This window comes from Lepus europaeus, chromosome 5, assembly GCF_033115175.1.
Source record: "Lepus europaeus isolate LE1 chromosome 5, mLepTim1.pri, whole genome shotgun sequence".
NCBI classification, from domain to species: Eukaryota; Metazoa; Chordata; class Mammalia; order Lagomorpha; family Leporidae; genus Lepus; species Lepus europaeus.
In genome coordinates this window covers 58,859,522-58,872,549 of record NC_084831.1, presented here as the reverse complement: position 1 = coordinate 58,872,549, position 13,028 = coordinate 58,859,522, and the positions used below count along the sequence as shown (strand labels likewise).

Genomic DNA, 13,028 nt, shown 5'->3' with positions numbered 1-13,028 from the left:
ATGAAGCTGGAAGTTAACAACATAAGAAACTCTAGAAAATATGTAAACTCATGGAGACTGAACAATATGCTCCTGAGTGAACAGTGGGTCTTATGTAAAATCAAAAGGAAAATCAACAATTCCTAGGAACAAATGAATATGACAACAAAACATATCAAAACTTATGGGCTATGACAAAAAGCAGTGTTGAGGGAAGTTTATAGCAATTGGCCGGCGCCGCGGCTCACTTGGCTAATCCTCTGCCTGCGGCACCAGCACCCCGGGTTCTAGTCCCGATTGGGGCACTGGATTCTGTCCCGGTTGCTCCTCTTCCAGTCCAGCTCTCTGCTGTGGCCTGGGAAGGCAGTGGAGGATGGCCCAAGTGCTTGGGCCCTGCACCCGCATGGAAGACCAGGAGGAAGATCAGCACAGCGCACCAGCTGCAGCGGCCATTTGGGGGGTGAATCAACAGAAAGGAAGACCTTTCTCTCTGTCTCTCTCTCTCTCACTGTCTAACTCTGCCAGTCAAAAAAAAAAGTTTATAGCAATTATTGCCTACATCAAGAATTTTGAAAGGTATCAAATACATATCTAACAGTGCATCTCAAGAACCTAGAAAAACCAAACTCAAAATTAGTAGGAGGAAAGAAAATAAAAGTTAGAGAAGAAATAAAATTAAAATAAAAAATGATGCAAAAGGTCAGTGAAATGAAGATCTGCCTTTTTGAAAAAAATTAACAAAATTGATAAACCATTTGACCAATAAAAAAAGGCAGAGAGAAGACCCAAAGTAATAAAGTCAGAGATGTAAAAGGAGATGTATCAACAGAAAATAAATACCACATAAATAAAAAGAATCATCAGGAATTACTACAACAAATGGAAGACCTATAGAAATGGATAGATGTCTGGACACAATATTTATGAAAATTCAGGCACAAAAACCTAGAAAACCTAAATAGACCAATAACTGAGATAGAAATTGAATCAGTTATAAAGACCCTCCCAACGAAGAAAAACCCAGGACCAAATGGCTTCACTGCTGAATTCTACCAGACATTTAAATAAGAACTAATTCCAATTCTTCACAAACTATTCATAACAATTGAAAAAGAGAGAATCCTCCCAAATTCCTTCTATGAGGCCACCTCAATTCCAAAATTCACCTGAATTCCAAAACCAGGAAAAGATAAAGCAAAGGAAACTATAGACCAATATCCCTGATAACATGGATACAAAAATCCTCAACAAAATCCTAGCTTCTCAAATACAATGTACACCAAAAAGATCATCCACCCAGACCAAGTGGAATTCATGCCAGGGATGCAAGGATGATTCAATATATGCAAATCCATACATGTGATACATCACATCAACAAATAAAAGAATGAAAACCATACGATTATCTCAATAGATGCAGAGAAAGCATTTGATAAAATATAGTACCATTTCATGATAAAAACCTTAAGAACATTGGATATAGAAGGACTGTACCTAAACACAATCAAGACAATATATGACAAGCCCATGGCCAGGATTATATTGAATGGTGAAAAGCTAGAAGCTTTTCCACTAAGAACCATAACCAAACGAGGATGTCCACTCTCACAATTACTATTTAATATAACTCTGGAAGTTTTAACCAGAGCTATTAGGCAAGCAAAAGAAATCACAGGGATACAAATTGGAAAAGAAGAAGTCAAATTTTCCCTGTTGGCAAATGATGTGATGCTATACAGAGAGGAACCAAAGGACTCCACTAAGACACTATTTGAACTCTTAATAGAGTTTGCCAAAGTTGCTGGATATAAAATCAAGACACCGGGCCAGCGCCATGGCTCAGTAGGCTAATCCTCCGCCTTGCAGCGCCGGCACACCGGGTTCTAGTCCCGGTCAGGGCACCGATTCTATCCCGGTTGCCCCTCTTCCAGGCCAGCTCTCTGCTGTGGCCCGGGAGTGCAGTGGAGGATGGCCCAAGTCCTTGGGCCCTGCACCCCATGGGAGACCAGGATAAGCCCCTGGCTCCTGCCATTGGAACAGTGTGGTGCATCGGCCGCAGCGCGCCCACCGTGGTGGCCATTGGAGGGTGAACCAACGGCAAAGGAATACCTTTCTCTCTGTCTCCCTCTACTGTCCACTCTGCCTGTCAAAAATTAAAAAAAAAAAAAATTCAAGACACCAAAATTAATAAGAATTAGTTTTAATTTCTCAGAAAAAAATTAAGCCTCAGCCCTAGACAGTATAATGACAGTGGTCAATCCAGAAACATAAGCAAAAGAGTCAGACATAGGAAGACAAATTATTTACCTGAACAAGATTTAAATGACCAGCTAAGCTGGGGGAAAAATCTTTTCAAAAAAGAAGATACTTATATTCAGCATGTCGAAAATGAAGTGAAAGTTAGTACTTACACAAAGATTACACTTTCTTTAAATTAAGAATGAGTGAATGGGGGCCAGTGCTGTGGCATTGCAAGTAATGCCTACAGTGCTGGCACCCCATATGAGTACTGGTTTGAGTCCTGGCTGTGTCAGTTTTAATCCAACTCCCTGCTAATGCATGTGGGAAAGCAATGGAAGATGCCTCAAGTGCTTGGGCCCCTGTACCTATGTGGGAGGCCTGAAGGAAGCTTCTGGCTCCCGGATTCAGGCTGGCCCAACCCTGGCTGTTGAGGCCATTTGGGGAGTGAACCAGCAAATGGAAGATCTCTTTCTCTCTCTCTCTCTCTCTCTCTCTCTCTCTCTCTCTGTGTGTGTGTGTCTCTCCCACCCCCTCTCTCTGTTACTCTGCCTTTCAAAGAAGTACATCTTTCAAAAAGTATGAGTGAATGAATGATAGTAAGAAAAGTAAATTCAGAAGAGAAATAAAATATTTGCTCTTGTGTTACTCTTATGACAGCTAAAAATCATTATAGACCAGTAAAATTTTCCTTTTGTAATATAGAGAAAATAGCAATGACCAGTAGGTATCAAACTATTTGTTCTTCCTTTCAAAGTATTTGAAGTAGACATAGAGTTTTGAACAATGGAATCATCACCAAACTCATAGAACTCATTATCCTTTAGGTAGCTGTCTTTATCACTTATACTCCAATGCCTTTAAAAATTCTATAACTAGTACTTGATGATTCTATACTTAGTATTTTCCCTTGTTTCAGTGAATCACCTCAGAAACATTTGGGACCTGTATGGCAACTACAGTGGATAGAACAAGACCGAGGAACAACAGGTGATGACAAAAGAGAAATACTAGTGTCTATATCAGCAGACGGAAGAATCTCCAAATGGGTTATACGGAAAGGACTGGACTGCCATGGTAAAAGAACTAATCAAATTTTATTTCTCTTGTTATATATGGAATTTAAATTTTCTAGTGCACCATGTGTGAAAGGATACATATTTTTATTTGACCAATAAAAGAAATCTGGGTTTGGTCATTGTTTTTCAAGCATCTAGGTCTTCTGGCATTTGGTATTTGCAAAAGATTCCAGAAATCATAATATTGTTTGCAGAAGGAGCAGACATGATATTTTCAGTGCTTTTTCATGTGGTAAGTACCAAATTACACATTTTTTGTCTTTAAAGATTTGATGAGATTGAGGCGAACTACTTCTGGCAGCAGCAAAAGAGGAATAGAAAAGGAAAAGAAAGGAGAAGCCTTGATATCTCGCCAGGCTCCAGGAATGTGTTTTGCTTTTCATCCCAAGGTAAATTATTTCAACCCATTACTTACTACTGCATATAACAATTTCCCAAACTTGGAGTGTATTAAGAAAATGTTAGCATGCAAGTTTTGCCATGTAAGTTTTAAAAAAATACATAGATATAACTAATGTAAATAGAATGGCAGTAGAAGGAAGATAGCTAGCTCACTTGCTCCCCTGCCTCCCACACTCTCCATGTCATTTTGCCTTTAAAATCAATTTTTAAATCTTAAAAAAATTTCTTGGGACAAGCATTGTGGTGTAGTGGGTTAAGCTGCTGCCAGTGACACCAGCATCCCCTGCGGGCACCAGTTCATATCCTGGTTGCTTCACTTCTGATCCAGCTCCCTGCTAATGGCCTGGGAACAGCAGTGGATGATGGTCCAAGTGTTTGGGCCCCTGCACCCACATGAGAGACCCTGATGAAGCTGCGGCTTCTGCCTAGTCCATGCTTGCCATTGCTGCCATCCAGGAAGTGAACCAGCAGATGGAAGTTCTCTGTCACTCCCCTTCTCTCTGTAACTCCTGCTTTCAAAGTAAATAAATAAATCTTTTAAAAAAAATTTCTTCTTTTAAGTCAAAGTTTTTCATGTAGTTTTTAATGCTCTAAACCATTTATAATAATATTTTAAAATTTTTTATTAATATGAAGAGAACAGATTTCATGCGTTTCATAGGTTTTAGGTAGTTTTGAGACAGGATATTAAGTATTAGCCTTTATTCAAGCAAAAGACAAATCTATAGTTTTTTTCCTGCAGTAGTCTTTCATGTAGTTTCATTATTGGAAGATTGTAACAGAAGCAAAAGGACAACAGATAACTATATTGAAGGCTTATTGTTTTGGCTTTTGAATTGATTTTAATGGTTCCTGAATTGCCTAATATTCTATTTAGTACACTTAGTAATATATCAGAAATTAGTGCATTTTGATTTTTTTTTTGTGTTGCAGGACACAAATATCTATTTGGCTGGCACTGAAGAAGGTCATATTCACAAATGTTCTTGTTCATATAATGAGCAATACCTAGATACCTTCAGAGGGCATAAGGTTAGTTTTGTTATAGTAGGTATGACAAATTTGTCTTATAGTATTTTTGAAAAAAATATCATTTTACATTGTATAGTTAACGTGACTACATTTACAGTTGCAAAGTTACAAATAGTATTTGGGTCAGAGGTTAAGAATCTGCTTGGAATGCTCACATCCCCTCTTGGAGCTCGAGTTTAAGTCCCAGCTCTGCTTCTGGTTTGGCATCCTGATAATGCACACGTTAGGAAGCAGCAGGTGATTACTAAAGTACGTGGGTCCCTGCCACCCACAAGGAAGACCCAGACTGTGTTCCCAACTCCTGCTTCAGGTTGACCTAGCCCCAGCTGTTGTCGGTATTTGGGGATGAACAAATGGATGGAAGAAAGCCCTCTTTCCCTCTCTGTTCCAAATAAATTTTTAAAAATAATAAAATAAGCTTATCAATTGTTAAATTTTGAAATAATATTAGTTTGAAGTAAGTGCTTTCTTGTAAATTAGGGCTTTTTATTTGGCTTCTTGATACCCTTGATGTTTTTTCTTGAAAGTTATGGAAATCACAACATTTCTTTATTTGTAAAAATACTTTTCGAAGGAGATACCTTTCTCTGAAAGGAGGAGTGACCAGCTTCTCGGCCTTTTGGCTAAGATCAAGTGTAGGAGGAGTGACCTTCCACTTTGACTACGGCCTTGTCTTAATAAGATCAGAGTTGGCGAACTCAAGAGGCTTCCATAGCCTTGGCAGCTCATGACAAGAGCCTCGGGTGATTATTGATGTCATAAATAAGAGTGTCAACTGTTAAATCAACAGCAGGAGTCACTGTGCACTTGCTCCCCATGTAGAATCTCTGTCCTTAATGTGTTGTGCTATGTGAATTAGCAGTATAACTAGTACTCAAACAGTACTTTACACTTTGTTTCTCTGTGGGTGCAAACTGTTGAAATCTTTACTTAGAATACTAAATTGATCTTCTGTATATAAAGACAATTGAAAATGAATCTTGATGTGAATGGGATGGGAGAGGGAGTGGGAGATGGAATGGTTGCAGGTGGGAGGGAGATTATGGGGGGAAAAAGGCGGCTATAATCCAAAAGTTGTACTTTGGAAATTTATATTTATTAAATCAAAGTTAAAAAAAAGAAAAAAAATACTTTGTTTATAAAAATATCTAATCCCAAAGAAAATGGTCTTTTTTTCATATTTAGCCTTTATTTTTATAATTATAACATTCCTGCTTTATTTTCTATTTTGTTTCTTTTTTTCTTAACATTCTTTGTTATCTTTTTAAAGTAGGTGAAATATATATGGATACTTAGTGACTTTTGTAATAATTGTATGTTTATGTTTCTATATGAGATAATTTAAGGAAGATTCAATTTATAATCTTACTCTCAGCTAATGTAATACCCACATGAAAATGGATGGTGTGTAAATCTTCTAGAAAGTTTAGTATTTTTAATTTGTTGGTCAAGTTTAAAATATAAGATGTTAAATATTTACGTAGGTATTTTATTTTATTTGTCTATTTCCAGGGTCCAGTGTATAAAGTAACATGGAATCCATTCTGTCATGATGTATTCTTAAGCTGTTCAGCAGACTGGGGTGTAATGATATGGCAACAGGAGAATCTCGAGCCATTTTTGAGTTTTTATCCAACCACTTACGTTGTTTATGACGTTGCCTGGTCACCAAAGTCATCTTATATATTTGCCGCTGCAAATGAGAGCAGAGTGGAGATTTGGGACCTTCACATAAGCACGTAAGTGTTAACTATTAATGATTTCTTGGTGACATTTCTAATAGGATCAGTTGAAACTAAATGACACCTGATAGTTTTGACATTGGTTAGAGAGTATTGTAGTTAGTTTAAAACAAATAGTTTATGACAGGCCTTTATGAATAAAGATAAATGTCAGGATGCTGTATTAATGATGGTTATTTATACCACATGCAGTTTTTAACATATTTGAATGAAACTAGTTTTTCAGGCCTGCACTGTGGTGTAGAAGGCTAAGCCTCTGCTTAAAGGACTGGAATCCCATATGGACACAAGTTCAAGTCCTGACTGCTCTTCTTCCAATCCAGCTCTCTGCTATGGCCTGGGAAAGCAGTTGAAGATGAAGTGCTTGGGTCCCTACACCCATGTGGGTGACCCTGAAGAAGCTCCTGGCTCTTGGCTTCAGATCAGCTCTGCTCTGGCTGTTGCAGCCATCTGGGGAGGGAACCAATGGATGGAAGACCTTTCTCTGTCTCTCAATTGTTTTTGTAACTCTACTTCTCAAATAAATTTAAAAAAAAATAGTTTTCTTATCTCCTCAAACTTTTACAGGCTCATGTAGGATATTCTTATTCATTGCCTGATTTATAGAGGAATAAAGAGGCATGATTACATTTTAGCTGAAGATTCTCTATAATAAGATAAAGAAAACAGGCCGGCGCCGTGGCTTAACTGGCTAATCCTCCGCCTTGCGGCGCCAGCACACCGGGTTCTAGTCCCGGTCGGGGCACCGATCCTGTCCCGGTTGCCCCTCTTCCAGGCCAGCTCTCTGCTGTGGCCAGGGAGTGCAGTGGAGGATGGCCCAAGTGCTTGGGCCCTGCACCCCATGGGAGACCAGGATAAGCACCTGGCTCCTGCCATCGGATCAGCGCGGTGCGCCGGCTGCAGCGCGCCTACCGTGGTGGCCATTGGAGGGTGAACCAATGGCAAAGGAAGACCTTTCTCTCTGTCTCCCTCTACTGTCCACTCTGCCTATCAAAAAAAAAAAAAAAGATAAAGAAAACAAAGTAATTATTTTTGCAGTATTTACTTATTCTCTTCATTTCAAAACAAATTTAAAGGAATATGAACTTAATTAAGAATTCTTATTTAGGATGTTAATAGTTATTAGAAGTTCATCTATATCCATATATTCTTATATGAAAATTTATATGATTTTGGAATAAGAGGATTACTGATTCTACTTCAATTGGAAAATATCATGTACCTGTGCTAGTTGTTAGCATAGTTGTTAGCAGAAGGAATTAGGAAAATGCATTCTTTAAAACAAATGACGTAAAATTCAAAATTCAATCAATCTTCCTAATGATAAATTTTTTCCCACAAGTTAATAATTCAATAAAATTTTGTTATAGTTTCTTTTATAAAATAGCATCAATCCAGACTTCAAATATAATACAAAATATATTTTTAGTATGACTACTGTATAAAATTGCTACTTAAATAATCCAACTTCTTTTTTAATTTTTAAGATATATTTGAAAAACAGTGAGACAGAGTGAGAGAGAGAGAACGTCTATCTGTTGGGTCACTGCCCACAACAGCTAGGGCTGGTCAGGCCAAAGCTAAGAGCCTGAAACTCAATCTGGGTCTCTCATGTGCTGGCAGGGACCCAGGTACTTAAGCCATTACCTGCTGTCTCCAAGGGTGTGCATTAACAGGAAGCGAGAAACAAGCAGACCTGGGACTTGAACTGACACACTCTGATACAGCATGTTGGCATCCCAAACAGCATTTTCACCATTAAATGCCTCAAATCTATGTCTGATTTTAATTTTTCTGGTAACATTGTGGCTTTGTAGACTTCACTAGAACTATACAAGTTTGCTGCTTTTGTTTTGTGTTTTAAGGTCATAGGTGGATTTCTCTGAATGATCAAGCCTGGGAAAATTTCCTGTTCAAAATATCCTTCTGCGTCCCAGAGGTTCATTTTGTTAGTGTACACAAGGGGTCTGTTTGATTGGGGAATCACCAAATAAGCCTAAAGCAAGAGTTACTCAAGGAAATTTACTTGTCTCGAGAAAAGGATACAGTGAAAAGGCATAGTTCTCTAAAGAAATTGCCTCCCTGAAAAGCTGTTTGCCAGTGCTTTGATAGCAAGGGTTAGAGGAGTGTCCCGGATGTACAGAGAGAAAGCTGAAGGGCCCTCTCTGCTCAAGCAGGCTGTGTCTTCATGCATTGTATGTTCAAAAATCTGACTCATGCTAGTTTCTTGTTAGTGGTGGTCTGGTCTCCTGCTACAATATTTCAAGATAAGTTTTCCTGGAAGATCCTCTGAAAAATTAGCTCAAGGGCTTCATATTCTCTACTCATGTTCTGGGTCCTTCTATTGCCTAAATCCTACACTCTTGGTTACAATTTGTATGAAAGCATTCTTCTGTTAGAAGAGAAGTATTGTCAATAAATTGTGTTAGTTAGCATGCTGCAGATAAACAGAACCAACAGAATGTAGGTATCTATGTCTAGGTCTGCTCTGTATCCATATTTAGAGATTTCTACTTTAAGGAATTAGCTCACACAATTATGGGTCCTACCAAGTCTGAAGTCTGCAGAACAGACTGGCAGATTGTGGTTTCTGGTAGGAGTCCCGTTGTAGTTTTGAGTCCAAAGGCATTCTACAAGTGGAATCTTATCCCACTTTGGGAGAATTCAGCTTTTTTCTTTTAAGACCTCCAACAAATTGGATGAAATCTATTTTATGGAGAACAATTGTCTTTATTTCATGTTCTACTGATTTAAATGTTATGCTTATTTTCAAAGATTTGAATAATCACCTTGTAACAATGATCCAAAAAAATGTTAATAGCATCTACAAAATATCTCCTAGCAATGTGTAGAATATTTGACTAAACAACTAGGTACTATAGCCCAACTAGGTTGACATACAAAACTAATCATCCCAAAAATTAAACTTATGATTTAGTTCACATTTTAACTGTGAAGTACCTTTATTTACCTTATTGAAGTTAGTTCATTGAAGAAATGAAGGTTTTCCATGAGTAATGTGTGAGAACCCATTAATTTGAATTTGGAACCAGTTTAAAAAGTCCTTGATTTTAGTTACATGAAATAAAGAAAATATATCAAGCTTTTCTTAGTCTGTGTATTCAAATGACTGTTTCAATATGATAACTGAATGTATAAGTAAATATTTCATTACAGTTTGGACCCTCTGATTGTGAATGTGGCTAATCCTGGGATTAAGTTCACAACTGTTCTCTTTGCCAAACAAACTGATTGCCTTCTGGTGGGTGATAGTGATGGACAGGTCACTGTGTATGAACTAAAAAATATGCCTACTACAATGGATTCTGGCCGGGTAAGGCTCAAATCTAAAAATTTATGTCACTTTATGAATCTATTAAATTGTAATTTTGTAGTATGCTGGAGATTAAATTTCTCAAGTTTCTTACATGTAGTATAATGGAGAGACTATAAAGTTGCACGAATTCCTACCTACTAAGCATGGGTACCTATTAGGCTTATTTTATTTCTGCTGTACTTTCTTTATCTGTAAACAATAACTAGTAAGAATGATAATATTGTGAGCATAATAATTACAAATATTTTATGAAAGAATTTTACTGCATGTATTCCAAGATTTTTGATTATGATATAATATATATCAAATCATATATATATATAATGATCATAATCATATTTTAGATATTTTATAATGTTCCTGAAATGAGAATTTATTTCTATTGACTTAGCATTATCCTATTTTGTTACTCTGGTCTTCAAATATCAAAATTTTGTGTCCAAGCTTTGACAAGGAACTCAGTATCATGGGATGTCCATTATTTTAAAAATGACTTCTCATTTTTCAGTGTTTCTTATGTTTAAATTGTTGCAAATAGTAATCTGGTAAATACTATCACATAAATGAAAAACTTGATAAAATATTCAAAATAAACACACATCAATAAAAAACCATTAAGACTATAATGAGAGAGTGGGCACTGTTCAGGAACAAGTCATTCACAAGAAATGACTACTAAGAATATTTTAAAATTCAACCTAGCTGGCGCCGTGGCTCAACAGGTTAATCCTCCTCCTTGCGGCGCTGGCACACCGGGTTCTAGTCCCGGTCTGGGCTCCGGATTCTGTCCCGGTTGCCCCTCTTCCAGGCCAGCTCTCTGCTATGGTCTGGGAAGGCAGTGGAGGATGGCCCAAGTGCTTGGGCCCTGCACCCCATGGGAGACCAGGAGAAGCACCTGGCTCCTGCCTTGGGATCAGCGCGGTGCACCGGCCACAGCGGCCATTGGAGGATGAACCAACGGCAAAGGAAGACCTTTCTCTCTGTCTCCCTGTCCACTCTGCCTGTCAAAAAAAAAAAAAAAAAATTCAACTTCAAGAATAATTAAAGAAATAAAAATTTATTGTTTAAAATGTGGTAGCATTCTCATGTATCAAGATAACAATGTTGATTTAAAGTTTTTTGTGGGAGTATTTAATATTGGCAAATATTTGATCAATTCGTGATATTGATAATTAGAATACAAATTATTATAAATTCTTTGGTTATAGCAACATAACCAAGACAATTAGAAATGTTTAGAGAATATTAATTCCTTGAACTAGTAATTCCTCTTCTGGGACTCTATCCTATAGAAATGCAATCAAAGACATCATAGTATTTCTTGTGACAGCACAGGAAAAGAAAAAAGAAAAGGGAACAATCTAAATATCAAATAAGAGAGAAATAAGGCCATGGAAATAAGATGGTTGATTAGATCTGGGTCACACATTGGAGGTAGAGTCCTAACCAACCAACCATATCGTTAAATAAATGTTAAATAAGTAACTAAAGAAAATGCATGTGACTCTTTAATTATCATTGCACAGGCATGTTCCTCCACCCACTTCAAATCTTTGTTCAATGTCACTTTCTCAGTCAAATGTTCTATGACCATCTTATTTAAAATTTACTCTCCTGCACACTCATCCTTCAATATTCTTCCATGACTTAGTTTTATTAACAACACTTATCACCTTTGAATATACTATATAATTTACTTACATATTTTGTTAATTGCCTGTGTCCCACAAGTGTTGTATAAACCCCATGAAAAAAGTGATTGTTGTCTCTTTCACACTGTACTGTATACCAGTGGCCAAATATAGTAACTAGATTATAGTAGCTATCTAATAAACAGACGTCTAAAGAAGCACAGTGCAGCAAATTAATTATTAATTGACTTTTGAAAGGGAAATGTAAAAAGGAAAATGAAAAAAATAAGAGAAGAATACTTTAGGGAAAACTTTCACAAAGGAGATTAAATTTCAACTATAATTGATAGTTTAGGATCTTGTCTTGCAGACAAAAAAAAAGGTAGGTCTTATTCCAGACTGAAAGGCTTAAGCAAAGATTTGGAACTGGAAATGTTCAAGGAAATGGTGAGTGGACCTTTTAGACTAGTTAACGAGTTGCTTGAGAGAAAAGTGACAAAGGAGCCAATTGGATCTTTTGTCACTAGAAAAATTATAGCTTTCATGATGTTCTGTAAAAAATGATGGAAAAATCATTTTAGGTTCACAATTCTAGGAATAACACAGAGAAAAAAATAAAATTAAATCTCTATCTCACACTTTGTGAATTGGCAAATGCCAAATGGATTGAAAATCTTTGTGAAAAATAAAATAAACTTTAGAAGAAAATACAAGAATATGCCTTCATACTATAAATGTAAAGATAGTTTTTTAAAAAATAAGTTTAAAAATCTAATTTTTATGATTCCTTATTTGTAAAATGAACATAATAATGGTTCCAGAATTAAAACTTTATAAAAAAAGTGAGTTAATAGGGTCAGAATAATTAGAATTTTTCCAGGTGTATATTAAATTCTTAATATACTTCAGCTATTCTTTGTATGATATGTCAAAGTTAAAATTTTCCATTCATATTTTTTAAAAAAAATTCTATTCAGGATTTCATATATCAAATTAAAAATATCAGATTAGAAGAAGAGATTTCCAACATAAATAGAAGACATTTTAATACAATATGTATTAAAAACTCTTATATGTGATTTTATCCCTTTTAGTAAAACTAAACTTTTAGCAAAAAGATTAGTGTTATTGAGTGAAAACACGAACTCACATGAAAATTGAGAAGTTCTGCTCTCTTAAATAAAGCGTTACCAGATCTGGAAAGAGCTTAAGATATCATTCAGTTTAATAGATATTTTACAGATGAGAATGTTGAAACATTACAGCTAAGTAGGAGCTGCCAAAATTGCCCTGTTACTCATTGTAAAATTATTTATCAAACTTCTTTAAAAGAGTCTTTCATAGGAAAGAACAGGTTTACACTAGGAAGTACCCATGACTGTTCAAACTTGTCTTTGTTTGTTTCCTTTTTACAGACTTACTGGATGCCTTTTATATATGTATCACTAAGTTATAAATTTTAAATGACACCTTAAAGACTACTTTACCTTTTAGGTTGCATATTATGGCATTATAATTGTGACTTTTTTCTTTCCAGGGAAATATAATAAATACTTTGCTTGGACCAAAATCAAACCAACCAGGATAA

The 13,028-nt window shown here is 36.3% G+C and overlaps 1 protein-coding gene across 1 annotated transcript in view; it reads left to right on the top strand.

The window, feature by feature from the left end:
- The window catches only part of DNAI4 (dynein axonemal intermediate chain 4), a 90,258-nt gene extending 77,230 nt beyond the window's left edge, over positions 1-13,028 (top strand). The window contains exons 13-18 of the mRNA XM_062193386.1: positions 3,137-3,294; positions 3,564-3,685; positions 4,632-4,730; positions 6,243-6,469; positions 9,650-9,806; positions 12,978-13,028. Coding sequence (XP_062049370.1) covers positions 3,137-3,294; positions 3,564-3,685; positions 4,632-4,730; positions 6,243-6,469; positions 9,650-9,806; positions 12,978-13,028 — 814 coding nt within the window. The remainder of the gene's footprint in view (positions 1-3,136; positions 3,295-3,563; positions 3,686-4,631; positions 4,731-6,242; positions 6,470-9,649; positions 9,807-12,977) is intronic.